Consider the following 24,242-nt stretch of genomic DNA (forward strand, 5'->3'; position numbering starts at 1 on the left):
TAACTGCCCTAAACCGCAAGAATGACCCAAAAAGAAAAAAATATTTTCTTGCCATCAAGATTTTGTTTAGAGTGATCATACGTAATCGCTAAAAATGTAGAATCTCATTTTTAGGCGGGGTATTTAAGCTGTTAATCTACAATAATACCTAATATTTTGTTTATAGAGTAAACGTTTTTCTTTTTTGTTTACAAAAGAATTGACACTGCCTTAATGATGATCGTTATTGAAATATATCATCCAGCTAACGGCATATCAGTTGATGTCGCGAGGCGCGATACGGTCGACCCTCCAGTTACCTATTTTATCTTCGCGTAGGTGGAAATTGAAATAACCATGTCATAAATTCGAGAGGGTGGGGTGGGGAGTAAGAATCAACTATTCGCTGTGGTATTTATTATGTAATAAACTGTCCCACGCAGATAGTGTGGGTGTCACACAAGGTTGGCTTAATGTCCCCCGAGGTACGGCCACCGTAAAGCTTTATGGTGGCTGTGTCTCGATGGTGAGGGTCACCCTAAGTGTAAGTTTTGGGGAATTTTTGACGCCCCTAACACAAAACTGCGAATAAAATATTTAAAAAAACTTGTAATTTCTCTTTTTAAAGTGGTTTGTTTATTTTCTTTATGGAATATACTTCAAAAATAAACTATTAAAGTAGTTTTAAAAATAATAGAAATATTATATTTTATTAAAAAAAAAAAAAAAAAAAAAAAACTGTTTACAAAATGCCGGCGCACGTTCATGCAGCCATTTTTTTACGTATGAAATCAATTGAATTTTACGAGTTAATTCTTTTTTTCAGTTTTAAACTTTAAAAATCTATAAAAAAAATTTCTATTGGTTCAATTTTTACGATATTTTCAGGGTCAATGTGAAATTTTATGCTCTTTCCAATAAAGCGAATATAATATTTTAGACAAACGTTTTTTTTTTAATCCCCCCCCCATTTTGAAATGTCTATTAAAATTTAAATAATTAATTTACTCACCAAAGTTTTATATATTACAAATTGAAGATAAAAGATTAATAAATAAAATATTCTAATTTAAAACAAAACAACAAAAAAAAGTGTTTTGGAAATTTGCCTGTAAAGTCCAAAGTGTAAAACCTTTTTTTTTTTTTAAAACACGTTGATTTTTTTTTTTTTAAGTGAAAGCTCATGTTATGCTTAGATTGTCAAGTAAATATCGGATGCTGACGACAATGTTTTCTATTTCATTCAATGTTTTCTTTTTTTAGATATTTAAAAAAAAAATTCACTCGATAAAGAAGTAATAAAATATATTAATCAAAAACTCATGTATTTCATTAAGAGAATTAAAAAAAAAAAATCGGTAGAGTGTTTTTTTTTTAAACGGCAAAAACTGATAAGTGAATGTGTTCATTTTTCATCTAAGGTGTCCCCAAAATACTAATTTTGGTTTACAGCACGCAATAGAAAGAGACATCAATTGTGGCGCTTCGAAGCGACCGGAAGATAAACTTTGGAAAATCAGACATTTATCTCCCTTTATTTGAACAGTGAAAAACATCAGAGTTCGCATTGGGGGGGGGGTCCTTGTTTAAAAAAGTATTTTATTTAAAAAGGACATGGAATATAAGTATAAATATAGATAAATTCTTAACAATGAAAGTACCCATTGAATAGTGTTTTTATAGGTAAGTGACTTTTTGGAATTTATATATATTTTATATAATCGAAGTAAGTAAAATTTCGTTGATTTTCTTTGAATCTTTTTTTTTTTTTTTTAAAGAAAACCGATTTAAAAAAACAAATATTGCATAATTTGCTATTAAACCTGTTATTTAAATTTTAATCTTTGCTCTTTTAACTGAAAAATAAATTAGAGTTTGAATTACATTTTTCAAGTAGTCATAAGCTTTGAAAGAAACTAAGTTGAATTATTCAAGTTCTTATTACGCATTTTTAATGGCGTCTTAGGGTCTCAAAATTTTTTTGTGAAGGACTCATTCACAAAAAAAAAAATTTGAGACAGATCTGATTCTCAAAAAATAAAAAAATGTGTCAAAAAATTCTGTCTCAATTGAATGGCGCCAGATGAGATAAAGTTTTTAATTTTCTCTCACTGCAAGAACTTCGACACCAGGGTCGGAAAGTGGGGTTGAGAAGTCAGCGTCCCCGAGAAGGGGTATTTTGATTTGTAAAAAGTGCCTGGCCATTTCCGGTAAGGGCACCTCAGGCGATTAACAATAAACTAACCCCTTCTCAAAGAGAGAAAGCAAAACCTAGGAAGGTGGACCTCCTAGAACTGCACAGAACAAGCATCACACTGCAATAAACAGGAACCAGATCTAATCTTTGTTGATTTTGGGGCCGAAAATAAAAATCCCAAGCCGAGACAAGAGAGGATGTTTATGCACTTATTGAATCGCGCTATCTTTAAAATAGTATTTTCCTGTTAATTTAAAGTTTTACGATATCATTTTTTATTAAATTATTAGGTAAAAGTACAGAATAGTTACAAAACTCCCGCCTTTCCCCATGTTAAGAATGGCTTTCTAAATAACGTTATTTCATCACGGTTCAATAGGTGCAAGAAAATCGTACAATAAGTAATGATAATTTAACAAAAAATAAATAATAACTAAAACTCCGCACCCACGGTTGATTTTTAAGGGCACTTGTAAATCATGGGCATTCAGAGGATTCAGTATGAAGTTAGTTCCGAAGCTGTTTACAATTTGAAAGCGAAAGCCATTTCTTTCTTTTAGAGGAAGTTATTTATTTATTTTTACTATCACACTCCTCTTATTTTAGCCAAAAAATAAAAATGAGATTCTATTTTTAGACGATCATATCTAGACACCCGGAAAAAATACTTTCTAATTATTATTTTTTTTTTTTGATGGGCTAAAAAAAAAAAAAAAAAAAGTTTAACAATAATTAATTGAAACCTTCGCATGCTGAATATCGTCTGTCCTTTACATTTTATTTGTGATTTCTAAATCGTAAACTGCTTCGGTCATTCCCGGGACTGACTCAGGATTTTCCGTTAATACTCAGAACTGACTTCATAAGTAAAATTCTTTAGATGCTCATTGCGTTACAAGTAACAAATTAAGAAATGGCCACGGAAAAAAAATGTTTATATATACTTAAAAAAAAAAAAAAAAAAAAAAAAAACACTATCTGATTTGAAAGTGAGGGATCATTTTATATTACATTTATATGCGAAGCTGATCCCCCCACCCCTCACTCTAAAATCTAGAATATATTTGTTCTATTTTTATCACCAAGTTTTTCAGGCTATTTAAATGTAATCGTACCCCCCACCCCCCGTAGAATCTCATTTCTCTTTCAGAGTGGACTAGCATAGTATGCAGAGAGAGATATAATACTAGTTAATCAGCAAATCAAATAAATGAAACACTTAAACTGAACCGTTTTTAATTACTAAGTAGAACAAGACATTAACAGCATAAATTACATGAAATTGTCGATGTCATAAAAATGACACAAAAATAAACGTTACTGTCTTGGGTCTCTTTCCGCACCATGACATAACAACTTCAACACAACTTCTGACATAAAAATAAGTTTACATTCCTGAGGAGATAAAATAAGATTAAAATTAAAACCACTGGGAATTTTTCGAGTGAAAGGCAAACGTGTGCCTGCGATCATGACGACATTACGGTTTATGACAAATAGTAACTTAGTAAGATTAACGTCACTTTTTAAAAACCTTTTCGGACAAGAAAAAAAAATTAAAAGTAACTTTTCTAAGTAGGTGGAGAAAAATGAATTCATTTGAAGTATTTTTTCTTTATTAAATCAACAATTTCTTTTTTCTAAGGCGAAGTTTAACTTTAGTTTTTAGTTAAAGATAAACATTTTTAAAGTCTCCGACTTTAAAAATGTTGATGCAAATGCACTTACTGATCCGCGCTATTTTTTTAATCGTATTTCCAAGTTTAATTAAAGTTGTATATGTTTTCTTTTATTCAATTGTAAGGTTAAAGTACAGAATAGGTACAAAACACCCTCCCCATGTTAAGAATGGCTTTTTAAATAATAACGTTATTATTTCAGCACGAACCAATAAGTACATGAGTACCAAGTAGGATTTCTGTGCAACATTAACACAACAATGTTACGTTATTTTGTGTCGTTACCCCCCCTCCCAATGAGTGCAAAATTAATCAACAGAAAGCCTTTCAATGTGGGGAAATTCAGCTCCCCCCAAAAAATCACTCTGGCTTGGAACAAAAACAAAGTTACTTGCGCGACTTACGAACCATGCTAACATTATAACGTTATTATTTGGAAAGCCATTCTTAACATGGGGAAGTTTTTTATTTTTAACTATTCTTTACTTTCATCTAACAAACAAAAGAATTGAATTTAACTTGGAAATTTAACACGATACATAAACTGCACAAGCACCAAATAAAAAATCTTACTCTACAAGCATTTTTCATCGATCGATGACAGAACAGATACTTTACTTTAATCCTAGCCTGATGCGTATGAAAAATATTCTGGGATGCAAGACTTGAATGTCTGTTGTACTTTTTGTTTAAAGCAAAATAATTTAGTTTTTAGTTTTTAAAAATTTCATTTATAATGATCGGTCGAACTACTTCAAAATACTAAACACAAGACACAGAAAAACAGAATGAAGAAGCCGTGTTATTCTAGATGTTCTGACTGATTAAAAAAAAAAAAAAACATCGACAAAATGAACTTTAGATGAAAAAAAATAAAATATGGGCAGTAAGATTTGCCTGGATTTGCTGAAAAGAAAAAAATACGCACACCACTGGAACGACAAGTTTTTGTTTGTTTTTTAACGGTCAGCAAAGTTATTTGAGTGAGCTTAGAAAAAAGTAATTTACCAACTTATCAAAAAATAAAAATGAAAACAAGATATTCGTCAAACTTTTCTTGAAAATCATTAGTTTGGCATTTTTCGTTGAAATATTCTGTTGAACGTTACTTATGGTTGCTTATATATATATATATATATATATATATATATATATATATATATATATATATTATATAAAACAAAACTTTTACTTAGTGAAAAAAACGAGGAGAGAGAAACATTTAACTTACATTATGTTCTTGATTTCGTGCGTCGATTGTAACATCCTTGTTAAAATCCTGGCTGCTTCTGGAGGACATAGTAATAATCTTTTTGTAAAAGATGTGAGAATGGTTCCGACGGCAATAATTTTAGAAAAATAGGAGCGCGTGTGTGCGGCAGGTCCGTTCCAACCATCGTACTTCGACGACGACGACGTCTGCATAGCGAGACTTGCTCGAGATGACACCCGAGCCGACCAACACACTCGCCCTTCTTTTTTTTTTTTTTTTTTTTCTTTAAGACGCACGCATATACTTACTAACAATTGCTTTTATTGTAACCCCCCCCACACACACACACAAAAGAAGTATCTACCATTTAATATATAACGCTTTACTTCAATTCAATTGTAGCCATACGCACACACTCAGCGATGATCTACACGGGCACTTTTTTACGAGACCGCTTTTTCTTTTTACACGCACTTTTTGCACTTGTGGTAATAAAACCTTGCTTTTTTAATATTAAAAGAAGTTTTGATTCAAACACTTTGCGCATTCCGCGTTTACAGTTTTGGAACTTATTAATTTACTAATGTTACTAATAGAATAAAGTTTATATTAGTCATCCGTTTTTCTCCTCTTTTTATTCTTCTCTGTGTGTTTTCTTTGTCGTATTCAAGTTTTGTTTTCATTTTTCTTTTTTTCTTCTTTACTTGCTAAATTTAAGTTACAAGAAAAATCAATTAGGTAAATCACTTAAAATATTAATTTGACTTAATGAAAATAACATCGGTTTATACTTAATGCATTTAATGAAATTTCATTAACTAAACTTGTTTACATTTAATGAAATTTTATTTTATAATGAAATTTTATTTTAATTAAATTAAATATCAAAGCTTACTTATTTTGAATGCAATTTTATAACGTTTTAAAAAAGTTTAAATAAGTTTGTATGTGTGTGTACACGCATGCGCTTAATTTCTCCTCAAAACAACTCTTCTTTCACCAGAACGTTCTTTGGACTCTCTGAACTTTCGTATTCTATGAACTTTTTCTCTTTTGTTGTTATATATTGTCAATAAATACTTATTTTGTATGGATAGATTTGCAATTTGTTTTAATTTTGGTGATGATATTCTACATATTAATGTGCATGTGCGTAGATGTGTGCATTTATGTATGCGTGTTCGCGCACACGCATGCGTGTGTAAGGTGTCGTTTACTACTAAAAAGAAAGCAGCAGCTGGACACTAAACTTGTTGCTGTTGTTGTTGTTGTTACACGTAAAAATATGTGTTTCGATAGTTCCAAAAATAAATGTGAAAACTTTACATGTGTTTTATATTTTTTTCTTCATTGGAAGACAATGAATGAATTAGTCCACCAGTCCACCACCACCAGTTAATCATCTCTCTGACAAACAGTATGGATTGAGGTAATATCATTCTACTACATATATTTTGACATTCATCTCTGAATGCATATACCATGCACTGGATAAGGTGGGTGAAGCCAGGGTTATAGCCTTGATAGGTTTGACAAAGTTTGGCATGAAGGGCTGCAAATGAAAATTAAATTGTATGGTATAACTGGACGTATACTAAAATATGATTAGATCCTTCATAGACACTAGGACTATCCAGGTTGTCATTGATGGATGTACATCTGTTACGGAGCCGGTCGTCCGGGGACAATCGACCCAACAACTAACAAGGTAGACACAGGCAAAAAGTAAACAGTAAAAAGGCAAAGAAGAATGACAGACACAAGTTATTTGGTTAAAGACAAGGGTTCACGTTTTATTTTCAAAGGAAGCAAAACAGCGTATGATCTGGATGCTGGTCGCCTGGAAGGTCGCACATCACTGGAGGCTAAGGTCTGGAACAGGTACTCTAGATGTAGCGTGGTTCAGGGTTGCTCGCTGGGTCTGGAATGATCGGCTGGATGTCAGGGCAATCCGGAACGGACGGTGGACACTGAGAATGAGGTGGTCAGTGTTAAGGAACAGACGACACTTTTTTATTATTACATTTTCACCCCAAACAAGGCAAATTGCCACTTTGGTGTAGGGGGCTACTATCCGGGGCAACAACTACTGGGGTACTATGTAGGGATTTGGGCAGCAAGATGTCGGTTCACGTTACACTTGAACTTCTGCATGTCAGTACTGTTGGGGAAGCAGGGACCTGGAATGGAATTCCAGAGTCTAGCGGTTCTGGGGAAGAAACTATTGGAGTAAAAAGATCTTTTACATCTAGGGATCTCTACAGTGTGGGGGTGGGATTTAGCAGCCTGTCGGGTTTGTCGAGGGTGCTTAGTAGTGGGGGCACAAGTGATTGCAGTTCGTCAGAGCATTCACCACTAAAATACTTGTAGAAAAGGCAGAGGGATGCAACATTTCGTCGATGGGACAGAGGCTGAAGCTTAGATGCCAGTTCAGGGCCTATCAGGTTTGCGACTCTCTTTTGAACCTTGTCAAGGAGCGAGAGACAAGTAGCAGATGAACCAGCCCAGATGTGGCAGCAATACTCCATACATGGGCGAATGGTGGCCTTATAGAGGTACAGGATACTTTCGGGTGTTAGTAGTTTTCTAGCACGGTAGAGAGAGCCCACCTTTCTTGCAGCGGCCCTGCCAATGCCTTCAATGTAATTGTTCCAACTCATGTTTCCTGTGAACGTTAGGCCAAGGAGTTTGAAAGATGGACTCTCAGATAAAGAGTCGTTGGCCATTGCTATGGGTGGTAGAGAGGGTTTCTTGTAATTATTGAATGAAACTAGTTTAGTCTTGGCAGCATTGAATGCGACCAACCACTTTTGTCCCCATTCCACTACATATTGGAGGTCTTCCTCTAGTGTTTCTGCCATTTCTTTAGAAATGTGTTCATTCGTCTTCCTGTCGTGCCTGCCATAGAGTGTAATGTCATCAGAATATATACCCATCTCAGAGGCAATTTTGTCGGGGAGGTCATTTATGAATATCAGGAACAATAGAGGTCCAAGGATAGAACCTTGGGGCACCCCCGCATTTATATCATATTGTTTAGATGTACGACCGTCGAGGACAACCTGGATTTTTCTCTTGTCCAAGAAGGATTTAATTATGTTAAGTATTCTACCAGTGATACCGTATGATCTGATTTTCCTGAGGAGACCCTCATGCCATACCCTGTCAAAAGCCTTAGATATATCTAGAGCTACCGCTCTGCCCTCCCCTGCTTTGTCCAGTGAATGGTATATACGTTCAGAGATCACAGTTAGGATGTCTGCTGTGGAACGGGCTTGTCTAAATCCATATTGTTTTTCAGTCAGTAGTTTAGCATCTGTAAGATGATGGACTAGAGCATGGTTAATTAGAGAGAGCATAGGGTCAGTATTAAGGAATGGACGGCACTGAGAACGTAGGATCAGTGTTAGGGAACGGACGACACTGAGAACAGGGGATCAGTGTTAAGGAATGGACGGTCGGTAGGGAGCAAGGTGCAAGCGAGGTTGCAGCCTGGAGGAACAAGGTGCGAGCAAGGTAGCAGACCAGAGGTGCAAGAGAGGTTGCAGGCAGGAGGAGCGAGGTGCAAACGAGGTTGCAGGTTTGAGGAGCAAGGTTGCAGGCTGGAGGAGCAAGGTGCAGGCGAGGTTGCAGGCCAGAGGAGCAAGGTGCAAGCAAGGTTGCAGGAAAGCTATAGGAGGAAGCTGGAGGCACCAAAGGCTGGAAGTCTGTGGGAATGAGCAGGAAACCACTGGAGTGAAGCTGGAAGCGCTGGAGACTGGGAGTGAAGTTCGTTGCTGGTGTAGGTTGGTAAAAGTCAAGACACTGTCAAAAAGTGAAGAAAGCAAGCTGTATTTTTTCCCATAGACTTGCTCGACTATGTGGTGGACAAAGTCAGAAGACTGGACAAGAGACCATTCTTTGTTGTTTTTTTTGGGGGGGGGGTTATATGGAAGTTACCACTTATCAAGGCCCGGAAGCCACTTGGGGATAAGGGTTATTGCGTGTACAGTAATCAATGGGATAGTATCGTAGTAATCCTTAGTATTGGAGATTTGATAAAGTGGCAGTCATCAGGAATTTGTTTATGTTGGACTTGAAGACATCTAAGTTGTAGTCAGGTGGGAAACAGGCAGACGGAAGAGAGTTCCACAGGTGTGCACTTCTAAGAAAGAAGCTTTGTTCATGGAATCTATGTTTTGGTTTTGGCACAGTTAAAAAGTGGGGAAAATTTTGACAGTGGTTTCAGCTATCATTTATTTATCATGAGAGATCGGCAAGGGGGGGCAAGGATTGGAGCTCAGACGAGCACTTGAGATAGAAGTAACGATAAAACAAAGACAGGCTCGCAATGTCTCTTCTGTGGGAGAGAGGTTGCAGGAAAGAGAAAAGGGCATCACCCACTAAGCCACAAACTCTATTTTGTAGTCTGTCAAGGCAGGTTAGGCTGTTTTTAGCAGCTCCTGCCCAGATGTGGCAGCAGTACTCCATCCTTGGCTTTTATATAGATAGAGAATTGCATCAGCAGTGAGATATCTTCTGGAGCAGTAGAAGGATCCTACCATTTTTCCAGCAACCTTGGCAATAGACTTGATGTACGTATTCCATTTCAGGTCAGGAGTAAAGGTCAATCCCAGAAGCTTATCAAAACATGGAGCCTCCCCTAGATGAGAGCCATCCATTTCAACTGATGCCAGGTGAGGATCAGAGCGTTTATGATGTAAAGATAGGAGCTTGGTTTTAGATGCATTAAAGTAACCAGCCCCCTTTTCCCTCACTGTACCGTGCGCTCAAGATCAGAGAAGAGAGAATCAGAGAGAACACTGTCATTTACAGCCTTAGACAGGTTGCCATAGATTGTCATGTCATCAGCATAGATGTCAATGAATGATTTAACTATGTGTTTTGAGAGATCATTGATGTAGATCAAGAAGAGAGTTGGGCCCAGGATGGACCTCTGAGGGACTCCAGCATTAATACTGTGGGCCTCTGATTTCTGCCCATCAACCACTACTCTTATGAGCCTATCAGAGAGAAATGATTTAATGATTGATAAAACATTTCCAGTTATACCGTAGTTGGAAATCTTATGAAGTAGGCCTTTATGCCATACCTTATCGAAGGCCTTTGATATGTCAAGAGCAATTGCTCTAGAAAGGAAGCCTTTGTCGAGAGATTCGCTAATTCTATGAGATATAACTGTTAGCACGGCTGCTGTAGATCTAGCAGAACGGAAACCATATTGCGTCTCACTAAGAAGGTTATTTCTGCTGAGGTGGTTGATTACTTCTCTATTTAACATGGATTCCAGCAACTTACTCATGATGCACAGGAGACTTATTGGTCTGTATTGAGAGAAAGATGACTTATCACCTGAATTCTTAAATACAGGGCATACTAATGAGGCTTTCCAGGGTTTTGGGAAGCACTTCTCCTTAAGGCAATGCTTAAACAGTTTGGTAAGTATGAGGACAATTTCCGGTTGGAGCTTTTTTAACACTATAATTGGAATACCGTCAGGGCCAGTTGCTTTATTGGAATCAAGGTTCTTGATTAGCTTGGCGACCTCACGCACAGATATTTGTATGTTACCTAGCATGTTGTGTGTTATAGGAGGAAATACAGGAGTTGATGGCCTTCGTCGCATAGAGTAGAATTTGCTGCAAATTACTTGGCAAATAGTTTGGCCTTGTCGGATACTGATGAGATGACCTCTAGTCCATTGATAATGGTTGGAATAGAACGCACGTTTCTGTTCAGGATCCTATTTACTATTTGTCAGAACTGGTGAGAACCAAGCCGCTGCTCAGCTACTTTGGATTTAATGGATTGAGCATATAGCTCCCTTGCATTTTTTATTCCTCTTTTACAGTAGTTGCTGGCAGTCCTGAAAGCAGCTTTAGTCTCAGTGCATCTATTACGTTGGTAGCTATGGAAAAAGTGATTTCTGTGCGCGATGGCAGCAGCACATTCAGGGAAGAACCACGACTGGCTGTTAGGTTTTTGTAGAAATGTTTGCATGGTATGAATCGGTCTATGCCTACAAGTAACCATTCGGTCAGGTCTGACACTATAGAGGACACATCCTTTTTAAACATGGAATGCAGAGGTAGATCAGATATAAATTTACAGAAGCTATCCCAGTCAGCCGCAGAGTATCGGTATACTGTACAGTGGTGAGGTATGTCTGAAGACTTATTACATTTCATTTTTATCTTAACTGATACAACCGAGTGGTCAGCAGATCCCAGAGGAGATAGAACAGAACATGAACATAGCTCAGGAGAAGTTGTGAAACGAAGGTCTAGAAGGCTTGCATACTGACCGGAAGTATCGGGCACATGGGTGGGTTCGTGAACACTCTGGGCGAGGTCATAGGCAATGGCGAAGTCATGACAGACCCTACCTTCATTATCTGTCTTGTTTGAGTGAGTCATTGTGGACATTGAAGTCACCACAACTGTGGATATTAGCCGAGGGATGAACAGATAGGATGTGGTCAATTTTCTCAGATATACTCTTAAAGATAGTAACTCCACTGTTGTGGGAGCGATAGAGGGCAAATATAAATACGGTCGTGTAAGCAAGTGCAACCCGGAAGCACATATAAGGTAATTTAGGGTCTTCTCTTGAGATATCCCTACTACACGGAAACCCATCCTTAATGTATGCACATATTCCATGCCCATGGCGATCTTGGGGGTTAGATTTAGATGTTAAGTTAGAGTATCCGTTAATTATGAACTCGTCTAGGGAAGTGGTCGGCCCTATGCCAGTTTTGCTTAGGAAGAACATGTCCGGTTTCGTCTCCTGTAATTAGATTTCAACCTTTGGATGGTTGGAACGTAGACCCCTGATGTTAGAGAAGAAGACATGGTAGTAAGGGTCTACGTTGGAGGATGAGGTTCTAGGTTTATTCGCATTTTTTTTCTGAAGATATTTCATGTTTCTGAAGATATTTCATGTTGAGGTTTTTGAGATTTGTGGAACAGGTCGACAGACTTGGTTAGAGCAGGACAGAGAGGGAAAGTAAGAGAAAAAAAGACAGGAAAATTTTTTTTTTTTATGTAGCACATGATAAGGTAAAGCCGTAACAATTACCCACTAATATGGCATCGAGAGGCCCCACCAGAAACTACTGCATGTGTTGCTTTCAGGAAACTCTTGTAGCTGCTATCCAAATCTTAAAGGGGCTGAAGTAGTCCTTTAAGGGACGGTTGAAATTAATACACCCTTGATGCAGATTGTTCCTCATCTGACCAAATCACTTCATAGGGAATGTTCTCCGTAATAAAATGAATATCAGTGTTTATAACTGTTACAGAAAAACAGCTACTCAAGTGACAATGGTTGTAACCTACAAAGACTACACTGACTGTAAAAACCTGCCTACATAAGCCTACAAATGTACAAACCTGAGATATTCCCCAGCTACATACAATATTTAATGCAAAAGAAAATTAAAAAATAAAATAACATCACAAAATACAAAATATGTATACCTGTGAATGTAATAATAGAAGTTGTTGATCTTCTGAATTCCATGTCAGAGGATAAACCATGTGAAACCGTTAACTTTGATCTAATTACAGATGAATAAAAAAAAAAAAAGAAGGACACTTCTTTAGAACCAAAACATTCCTATGCGATGTAACCAAAGGTTATTCCAGGGCTTCGAAATCACCTTCATTCAGACAAAATATTTTTTTAAAATATTCCACAATTTGTCACATCCAGGTCGATGAGCTACTAACAAATTAATTAACAATCGTTTTGTCTGAACTCAAATGTATACAAATGTATCACACACACACACACACACACACACACACACACACACACACTGGACTTGAGTATGCTTAAAATGTCAAACACGCAAAATTTGCAGACATAAATCTCATCCTGACCAATAAGATGGTAGATTCACAAAACAACTGCCAGAAGCAAACGACCATGAATATTTATTGACAATTATCGATAGATTTACTGAGTGGCCAGTTGCAATCACTTTGAAAGAGACATTTGCACAATTAGTTGTGAAACACTAGCATAGCTAAGATGGGGGGGGGTCGCCATAGAGGGGTGACAAAACAAGGAAATTTTTCAGCCAGGCTAAGGTGTGAAAATAGTAAGAAATAGAATTTGTTTATCATACATTATGTAATTTTTAAGTTTTAGTTTAAAAACAATCATTTTTTAGAATATTACAAAGTCTTAAATAAATTGATTAGTCATTGAAAAATCTTTTGGCCGATTTTTATTGAAAACTCTAAACCCTGTACTTTTGAAATCATTTGATGACATTCATTTCATTTTTTAACTGTAAAAAAATTAGAAAAAAGATTATATATACATATATATACTGATAAGACACACAAAAGACAGTGTAAATTTTCCAAGATAAAAATGTAAGTGTATACTTTTAAGACTATTTTAAAGACAATCAAAATGTGTTTCATGAATTGAAAATTAATTTAATTCAAGTCTGATGTAAATAAATTCATATTGAGTAGCCCACATATATAGTATGGCTCTACCCAAGTTCCACCATGACTGGTTTTTGTTTCGTCATCTACCTAACACTTAACCTTATTCCTGAGTGGTGTTTGTTAAAGTAATATGTGTGTGTGTGTGTGTGTGTGCGTGTGTGCGCGCGCGCGCGCGCGTGTGTGTGTGTGTGTGTGTGTGTGTGTGTGTGTGTGTGTGTGTGTGTGTGTGTGTACATGCATAGATCGTATGCAATACGGCGGACGCAAAAGGATGTGAAAAAGGAATGGAACACAAATTTCAGCGAAACAAAATTAGCGAGTCGACTGTACAGCTGTCAACATATGGATTATCTTTCCATGTTGTTTATAATTCGTGCTGTGCGAGTTACTTCCCTTAGAAAATAAGGATGTCTTCCATGAGCTAATACGTTTTGTTTCGCCTCCTTAATATTACACATTCATACTAATAATATTACAAAAAAGTTCATATCTGATCTACCGCTCCATTCCATGTTTAAAAAGGATGTGTCCTCTATAGTATCAGACCTGACTGAATGGTTACTTGTAGGCATAGACCGATTCATACCATCCAAAAAAATTCCGGCAAAAACCTAACGGCCAGCCATGGTTCTCCCCTGAATGTGCTGCTGCCATCGCGCACAGAAATCACTTTTTCCATAGCTACCAACGTAATAGATGCACTGAGACTAAAGCTGCTTTCAGGACTGCCAGCAACTACTGTAAAAGAGGAATAAAAAATGCAAGGGAGCTATATGCTCAATCCATTAAATCCAAAGTAGCTGAGCAGCGGCTTGGTTCCCACCAGTTCTGGCAAATAGTAAATAGGATCCTGAACAGAAACGTGCATTCTATTCCAACCATTATCAATGGACTAGAGGTCATCTCATCAGCATCCGACAAGGCCAAACTATTTGCCAAGAAATTTGCAGCAAATTCTACCCTATGCGACGAAGGCCATCAACTCCTGTATTTCCTCCTATAACACACAACATGCTAGGTAACATACAAATATCTGTGCGTGAGGTCGCCAAGCTAATCAAGAACCTTGATTCCAATAAAGCAACTGGCCCTGACGGTATTCCAATTATAGTGTTAAAAAAGCTCCAACCGGAAATTGTCCTCATACTTACCAAACTGTTTAAGCGTTGCCTTAAGGAGAAGTGCTTCCCAAAACCCTGGAAAGCCTCATTAGTATGCCCTGTATTTAAGAATTCAGGTGATAAGTCATCTTTCTCTCAATACAGACCAATAAGTCTCCTGTGCATCATGAGTAAGTTGCTGGAATCCATATTAAATAGAGAAGTAATCAACCACCTCAGCAGAAATAACCTTCTTAGTGAGACGCAATATGGTTTCCATTCTGCTAGATCTACAGTAGCCGTGCTAACAGTTATATCTCATAGAATTAGCGAATCTCTCGACAAAGGCTTCCTTTCTAGAGCAATTGCTCTTGACATATCAAAGGCCTTCGATAAGGTATGGCATAAAGGCCTACTTCATAAGATTTCCAACTACGGTATAACTGGAAATGTTTTATCAATCATTAAATCATTTCTCTCTGATAGGCTCATAAGAGTAGTGGTTGATGGGCAGAAATCAGAGGCCCACAGTATTAATGCTGGAGTCCCTCAGAGGTCCATCCTGGGCCCAACTCTCTTCTTGATCTACATCAATGATCTCTCAAAACACATACTAAAATCATTTGTTGACATCTATGCTGATGACATGACTATGGCAACACATCAAAGGCCGTAAATGACAGTGTTCTCTCTGATTCTCTCTCCTTAGATCTTGAGCGCCTGGTACAGTAGGGGAAGAGGTGGCTGGTCACCTTTAATGCATCTAAGATTAATCTCCTATCATTACATCATAAACGCTCTGATCCCCATCTGGCATCGATTGAAATGGATGGCTCTAATCTAGGGGAGGCCCCATGTTTTGATAAGCTTCTGGGTTTGACCTTTACTCCTGATCTGAAATAGAACACATACATCAAGTCTGTGGCCAAGGTTGCTGGGAAAATTGTGGGATCCTTTTACTGCTTCAGAAGATATCTCACTACTGATGCAATTCTCTATCTATATAAAAGCCAAGTACATCCAAGGATGGAGTACTGCTGCCACATCTGGGCAGGAGCTGCTAAAAACAGCCTATCCTGCCTTGACAGACTACAAAATAGACATCGTAGCTTGGTGGGGGATGCCCTTTTCTCTTCCCTGCAACTGTGGAACTCTCTGCCGCTGGCCTGTCCCCCCCCCCGACTTCAACTTGGATGTCTTCAAGTCCAACACAAACAAATTCCTGATGAACCACCCCCTTAAGTAATGACACTTTATCGAATCTCCAATACTAACTATTACTACGATACTATCCCATTGATTACTGTACACACAATAACCCTTATCCCCAAGTGGCTTCTGGGTCTTAATACCTCCATGTAAAAAAAAAAAAAAAAGATACAACATGGTCGCAGCGATAAAACTCGACTATGAACCAGTACTGTTTAAAAAAAAAAATAGAATAAACTAAAAAAAAAAAAGAAGAAAACTTTGAAAACAGCCCAACAACAATTCAGTTTTCTTACCGGACTTTTGAGAACATGTGCGTCACTAAGGCGCCATATTGGATTCGTACTCATAAAACTGTGAGTTTTTTGTTTTTTTTTCCTCTTTTCCTTAATTATCTTCTTTGCATTCCCGTGTATCGTTTATAAGAAAATGGCCAATCATTCAATGGGACCACACATGTGCTGGGATACCGACAAGTTAGTGGAGTCTTTTAAATTCTTTAAACAACAGTGTGGGTTATACTTCTTCATCAGGAACATTGATGTAACCAAACAAGTGGACCACATTTTATTATTATCGGGAAAAGAATGGTTAAGAAGATTTAACTCATATTCATTTGAAAATGAGGGTGACAAGCACAACCCTGTATTGATTTGGAACAAATTCCAAGAACAAATATAGCCTCAAATCAACTTCAGAATTGCTTCTTTTTACAGAAATACTCGCAGACCGATACAAAAAATATTGATGACTTTCTCGCGAGATGCAAGCTGCAGGCACAAAAATACAAGTTCAGGGACGAAACTAAAACAGAATAATGCATCATAGACCAGATAATTGTGGGGACTAGATTCCCAGAGCTGCAAAAGCAGCTACTATGCAAAAATGAAAAACTGGCAATGCCTAAAGTTCTAAACATGTGCAGAAGCTATGAAGCTTCAGTGGATCACATGAAAAAAATGGGTGAAATAAAGGGTGAATTTGAAAGCCAGATATTATTAAACACAAAATTGAGAGCGCAGACGTCTGTGGAAGATGTGGACTCCATCATAAACCAGGAAATTGTCCTGCTCGTGGCAGTACGTGCTCAGCATGTGGTCGTAAGAACCACTGGGCCAAAAGATGCCAGACCCAAAAAACTAAAAACACCAACAGGCAGCCACAAGCAAACAAGCTAACCAAGCAGAGAAATTTTGGACCGGAACGGGATACGTTTAAAAACCAGCAGAACTGTATAAATGTACAGCAAGATGAAATGGCAGGTGATGTTGAAAGAATGTTTTTATATCCAGTAAATCAGAAAGGGGACAACACCTCACGAACAGAAGCATTTGCCAACCTGGATATTGTCCTCCCAAACAGAAAAGGCATTCATGAGCTGAAGGTCAAAGTGGACACAGGCGCGGAAGGGAATACACTTCCCTTACGCACGTTCCGACAGATGTTTCCCAAACATGTGGACCAGAATGGGCATCCACGTCCAGGCACAACCAACAAAGAAACTGCAATCCTTACAGCATACAATGGCTCTGATATCCTGCAGCATGGATCTATCGACATAAAATATGGGTACATGGGTCTATGGAAAGCAATAAAATTTTATGTGGTCACATCAAATAGACCTACCATATTAGGATTACCCTCCATCCAAGATTTTAAATTGGCAACGCTACACTGTTCCATACAGAGAACAACATGTGCTCCAGTTGATCCTCTATCAAACACCACCATAAATTCTATAAGAGATCTCATGGAAGCCTATCCAGACCAATTCGACCGGATTGGAAACTTTCCAGGAGAATACCACATCATACTTTGCTTTAACAACTTACCCCTAGTCCATGCACTGAGGAAATGTCCCATCAGTATGAGGGATGAGATAAAGGCGGAATTAGACTTAATGGTGTCTCTGAGAATAATAAAAAAAATTGATGAACCAACTGATTGGGTAAGCAGCATCGTTAATGTGCGGAAGAGCAATGGCAAACTGCGAACATGTTTAGACCCGAAATATTTAAACAAAAACATAATACGATGCCATTACAAAACCCCAACCATGTAGGAGCTCTCACACAAACTGTCTGGTGCCAAATTCATCTCAAAGCTGAATGCAAAAAACGGATACTAGTCAATCAAACTTGACAAGGTGTCACAGCTACTCACAACATTTAACTCTCCTTTTGGAAGATATTGCTTCAAGAGGATACCCTTTGGGTTGGTCATGTCTCAGGATGTTTTCCAGCAAAAAATGGATATGATCATAGAAAAATGCCCTGGAGCTTTAGCGTTAATTGATGACGTGATCATCCATGGAAAAACCAAAGAGGAGCATAACCGCAACCTGAGAACGTTAATGGAGACTTCAAAGACTGCTGGCCTCACATTCAACAGCACAAATGTGCCATGAATCAAAAACAAGTCAGATTCTTTGGTGCTATCTTTGATGAGGATGGGATACACCCAGATCCCCCAAAAGTGGAGGAAATAAAATCATTCCCGAGCCCAACTAATGTTACCGATCTGCAGAAGATACTAGAGATTATTACCTACATGGCACCTTTCATTCCAAGGCTTTCAGACCTCACAGCAAGCCTTAGGGAGCTCTTAAAAAAGATGCTTACTACCAATGGAACAATAGCCACCAGAAGTCACTGCAGGAAATAAAGGACATAATATACAAGGAGATGCTACTCCGATACTATGACCCATCAAAAAAATCTACCATACAAGTTGATGCATCGTCCAGAGGGTTGGGAGCCACACTAATACAAGAAGGCAACTCTATAGCTTAAGCCTCAAAATCACTTACTGAAACCGAGCAGCGCTATGCCAATATTGAACGCAAACTCCTGGCTGTCATATTTGGCTGTGAATGCTTTCGAACATACATATATGACTGCTCCTTTAAAGTTGAGAGTGACCACAAACCCTTGGGAATGATCTGCCCCAAGAACCTAATAGCAGTACCCCCTCGACTTCAACAGATGCTCCTGAGACTCCAGGAATCTGACATGATCATAAAATATCGACCGGGCAACAAAATGCTACTAGCTGATGGATTATGTAGGCTACCCAACGAAAAGAACAAAGAGGTCATAGACTTAGACATCAAAGTGGACTTTGTACAGTTTTCTACTGAAAAACTTACACTGATTGGTCAAGCAATGGATGACGGCCCCATTTTGCATGAGCTGAAGATGTGGATCCTAAATGGTTGACCAGACTTTCGCAGGAAACTACACAAAGACCTTCAACAATACCGGTCTTATCGGGATAAGCTCTTCATTGAAAATGGGATTCTGCTCAAAGGTAACAGAATTCTGATACCTCAAGCAATGCACACAGAGGTACTCGAGAAGATACTCTATGGACACCAAAGAAGTGACAAGTGTAAATTAAGAGCAAAAACTTGTGTTTTCTGGATTGGATTGAATAATGACATTGACACCATAACACAACAATGTGCTGTACGCCAAGAGCTCCAGAAATCCCAACCTGCTGAAACCGTCATGCCGCATGAGATTCTGGTACGATCGGAAAATCTTAGCCACCGACCTCTTCAATCTGAATGGAATCAACTATCTCCTTGTGGTGGATTATTACTCAAAGTACCCCTTCATCTGCAGTCTCAGGGAATTCTCCAGCAAGGAGGTCATTAGTTGTCTGAAGCAAATATTTGCTGAGCAGGGAGTCCCTAAAAGGCTCATAAGCGATAATGGCTCACATTTTAGCTCCCAGCAGTTCAAAGAATTTGCTAAAGCCTGGGACTTTGAGCATATTACCAGCTCTCCCAGATACCCCCAATCCCCAATCTAACAGCATCGCAGAACGCTGCATTCAGACTGTCAAAGTAGTCATGAAGAAAGCCATGTTGAGCAATCGGGACATAAACATGGGCCTCTTGTGTCTCCGATCAACACCGATGGATCATACTATCCCAACCCCGGGTGAATTGCTTTTTAATTGCAAACTAGTCAGCAATCTCCACACAAAATGGACTCTAGCGATCGTTAGACAAGCCTGCACTGAACCACGTTCCTACATTGTAGAGACATCATCAGGACAGATTCCTTGCAGAAACCGCAGACATCTCAAGAAAGTTGCCCACACATCCAATACGATACAATGATTACAAATAATTCACCCTCGCATCATATTCAAGTCACACCACCCAATGTGCCAGGCTCACATCCTGCAGAAACTCCCAATACACATGCAAGCATCTGCACACCATCTGCCAAAACACATAGTCCTGCACATATCACACAGTCCAGTACAGACAAACCATCTGTAACAATCACAAGATCGGGTCATGTCATACCCCCCCCCCCCAAAAAAAAAAGATACGATCTGTAGATAAGTTCACTTGTAAAAACTCATCCAGCAACCTCTGGTTAAACAAACAATTCTCTTGTGAAAGAGGGATGTCAACATATGGATTATCTTTCCTTGTTGTTTATAATTCGTGCTGTACGAGTTACTTCCCTTAGAAAATAAAGGTGTCTTCCATGAGCTAACACACTTCGTTTCACCTCCTTACTATTACACATTCATACTAATAATATTACAAATAAAAAAAAAGTACAACAACAGTCTAACATTTTTTCACACTACTATTTTATTAACTAAAAAAAAAAAAAAGACATTAAAATTGCTTTGTTTGCAATTCTGGAGGATTACATTATTTTATAGTTATTTCAATCATTGTTTTTGTTTTACTTTTTATTTCATGGTGTGTTTTGGTAATTAATTATACAGAGAAAGGACTTTAGGGTTTTGTGCTTTTAGGGTACAACCTAATAAAATAATAAATTCAACACAAGCTTCTGAAATGACGAATGCAACAACTTCAATAAATGTAACAAAGAAAAGATTTATTCAGGCGAATATTCACAGGGAGATATTATTCCTGGGTAAAAGCTGGACTCTAGCTACCTGGTGCTATCATGGTAGCTATTCCTAGTGGGAATTGTTGATACCGGATGAAATAACACAGAGGTGGAGAGAGAGTGAAGAAAGAGACCATGAATGGATGTTAAAAATGGAATGGAACGCAATTTTAGTAAAACAAAATTAACGAGTTGACTGGCTAGCCTAGCAACAAAAATCAACAACCCAATTGCTGATAACACAAACGTGTTCTAAGGCTTAACTACTCTGTACTTGTGATATGTTAATAATGAAATGAAATAACTTATATAAACAAACGGAATAAAATGTTCTATTTTAAGTTAATATTGTTGTAGCTTTAAAAACGAATGTCAAATACTGTCAAGTTTCCTAGGTACATAGTAGTGCCAGGTTTTATGAAAAAGCTTACATTTGATTTAATGTTACATTAATCCAAGAGCAATTTTTGTACCTTGTTCTACTCATTCTTTGAACCTTTGCGGGGAAACATTCGTTTTCTAACAATCCCTCTTGTGTAACATTTCTTGGCAGTCTTGCAGCGCTATACACTTTTTTCGCTCTGTCAACCCATCGCTGGTATGTGTTAGTAAAGTACACAGGTCTTACAGTGAAGCCTATGAAACAGAAATTTAACCAGTTTGTGGAAGCTACTGAATCTCTGTGTGATGCCGAAGAAATCGACGAGACAAGAGGCACTGCGCACAATCTGTTAGCAGCTATATTGATATATATATATATATGTATATATATATATATATATATATATATATATATATATATATATATATATATATATATATATATGCTTTTCTTTTATTGCTTTCTTGTTATTCTGGAGTGACTTTTTACAAGAAGTAAACGTAGCTCAGAAGTACATACAAAACCCAGGTATTACCCCGGACATGGTTGTTACCAAACAGAATCTTTTTGTAAGAGCAGCGTATGAATGTTGTTGACAATGCCGTCCAGCAAGCACTTTGGATGTGAAGAACTTGATATCTGTACAGAGAAAAGAATCAGAAGAAAGAACAGAATGCCAAGAGAGGAGGCAAGAGATGCTGGATTGTCATTTCAGCAGGAGACTGAGAAAGCAACGATAGTGTCTGGACACTTTCCATATCAAGTTGGATACCAGAGTACAGGCAGTAAACGACATTTTTAAAAACTTTTTCTGCTGTTCAGCCAGATCATATTTTTTGTGTCGCCGAGGAAGAAATACGGTTGTCTGTTGCCAAGCTCACAGCTGTGTATGATGAGCTAAAGACATTTGGCTAGAAATTCCCCATTTAAGGCGATACCTACAAGCAGCTGAAATAAACTTGGAAGAAGCCAAGCACTGGACTGCAATTCCTACAGTTTTCATCAAGTGGGACTTTGTTAAGTCATTACTGTTACAAGATGAGGTCTTGCCTGATGCGAGAAACGGAAGTTGTTGTCATCTCGAGTGCGGAGAAAAGGGATTTTTGAACATCTGCGGGGTAGTCCAGGCGGACTTCCGGGAGAGAAAAAAAAAGATAACGTAAAAAAAGGTGCAACACGTGGCCGACCAGAAAATCGCAGCCGCTACGGGATTTTCTATTCACAAGTGAACGGTATTTATTTGTGTGCCTTTGTGGTTATTCCATATTTATCAGACAAGCCATGCCTATACTCCGCATCATCGAAACAACCACGTCTTAACAGACGAACCATCTCTAAACCCTGCTCTTACCTCTAGATGACCCTTACAACTTAACAAGACTTTATTGTGACTATTACGGATGCCGGGAAATAATCCAAACAATACCTCATCTGATTTGTGGTAAATAAATATATGTTCAACTTACTCAGTTATCGTATTCTTGTTTTGCAACCACACGCATTTTCTCGCCCACAATACATAGAATATAACACTGGTGTCAAGCATGAAGCAAAACAAAAATGGAATATTCCAGCCTTTCTCGATCAGAAATCCTAGAACTCATTAAGCAACAAAAAAGCAGAAATTCTCCAAATGAAAATCGACATGGAGCTTGCCGATAACCCACGAACACAATTAATCATCGATGAACTGAAAACATGAACTTTTAGCTGCTCTGCACTCGACCGGTCACACACGTCGCCACAACACACCACTCACTATGAACTTTTATTACGACAGCAGTCACTTTGGGATGCCACAAAATCCATCCGGACTTTTGAACCAGGTAACGATGTCAATCGCTATATTACTGACCTTAACAAGGCTTACACCATACATGTTAAGCCAGAGTTGAGGGAATATCCTGTAATGGAGAAGGAGTTTATCAAGCTGGCAAAACAGCTCCTTAATGAAGGCATCTTCCAGCAGATGGGAGACTCAAGACAGTCCACATCATCATTCGAGAAACTAAAGGCTTACCTCATCTCCACCCACGGTAGCCAAATGATGAGTTTTCAGTATCTGAGCAGAGCGTGGGACCTTCAGTGCCATGAGGGAGAGAAGCTCACTGATTTTGCAGGCCGACTGGAAAACACAATCCGAGAGGCTAGTCCACATCATGGCTAAATTCAAGTTGGACAATCAAAATGCTGAGATGTCAGCCGAAACAGCTTTTTCCTTAATGGGGGCCATGCTCATGAGAAAAGATCAAGGTATGGGCATCCAACATCTACCCACACCTCATCAAAACCATGGACAGACACTACACTGTCGGCGGTATAGCCAGCGATGCACAATGCTATCTTGATCGTGGCATCAAAACGGACATTACACCTGCCGATGAAACCAATGCATTAATGGCGAGCCACCCTACACATTCTGACAGAAAATCGCAGCCGCTATGGGATTCTCTATTCACAAGTGAGCGGTATTTATTTGTGTGCTTTTGTGGTCACTCCATATTTAGTGTATCACATGTCATCTTCACAACGTTACGATCAAACAAGCCACACCTACCCCTATACCCGCATCATCGAAACAACCACGTCTTAATTGACGAGCTGTCTCTAAACCCTGCTCTCGCCTTTAGACGACCCTTACAACTTAACAAGACTTTATTGTGGCTATTACAGATGCCGGGAAAGGATTCAAACAATACCTCATCTGATTTGTGGTAAATAAATATATGTTCAACTTACTCAGTTATCGTATTCTTGTTTTGCAACCATACGCATTTTCTCGCCCACAGTATATAGAATATAACATTACCATATCTTATGCTGGCTCTAAAATTCTTCTGACAATGTTTTTCTGTGGCATCGTGTGAAAGAAGTTTCTCGAAAATGAAACTTATAAAAAATTACCTCCTGTCAACCATGAGTCAGTCGAGACTGTTGTATCTGGATGTTCTGTCCATTGAAAACGAACTTAAAAGACAAATAAATTTTTACAATGTCAATAATCAATTTGCCACAAGGAAAACAAGAAAACATTCATTGTAGGACTATAATATCGAAGGTACATCCTTTTGTGAATTGCCGTGTTTTGCATTTAAATGTTCTAAAAGTGAATATTTGTTTGTCAAG

General features: G+C 38.1%; 2 protein-coding genes across 2 annotated transcripts in view; one reads left to right on the top strand and one right to left on the bottom strand.

Annotated features, from left to right (window-relative positions):
- LOC145247393 (uncharacterized) overlaps positions 1-5,758 on the bottom strand; it is a 288,614-nt gene extending 282,856 nt beyond the window's left edge. The window contains exon 1 of the mRNA XM_080109097.1: positions 5,087-5,758. Within this exon, the coding sequence (XP_079965223.1) occupies positions 5,087-5,155 (69 nt within the window). The 5' untranslated portion in view covers positions 5,156-5,758. The remainder of the gene's footprint in view (positions 1-5,086) is intronic.
- An 11,342-nt stretch (positions 5,759-17,100) lies between these two features.
- On the top strand, positions 17,101-17,907 carry LOC145247212 (uncharacterized). Its single transcript, XM_080108840.1, has one exon. It carries the CDS (start codon positions 17,101-17,103, stop codon positions 17,905-17,907), a length of 807 nt encoding a protein of 268 aa, XP_079964966.1.
- The last annotated feature ends 6,335 nt before the right edge of the window (positions 17,908-24,242 follow it).

This window comes from Euprymna scolopes, chromosome 25, assembly GCF_053919585.1.
Source record: "Euprymna scolopes isolate OS-2025 chromosome 25, ASM5391958v1, whole genome shotgun sequence".
NCBI lineage: Eukaryota > Metazoa > Mollusca > Cephalopoda > Sepiida > Sepiolidae > Euprymna > Euprymna scolopes.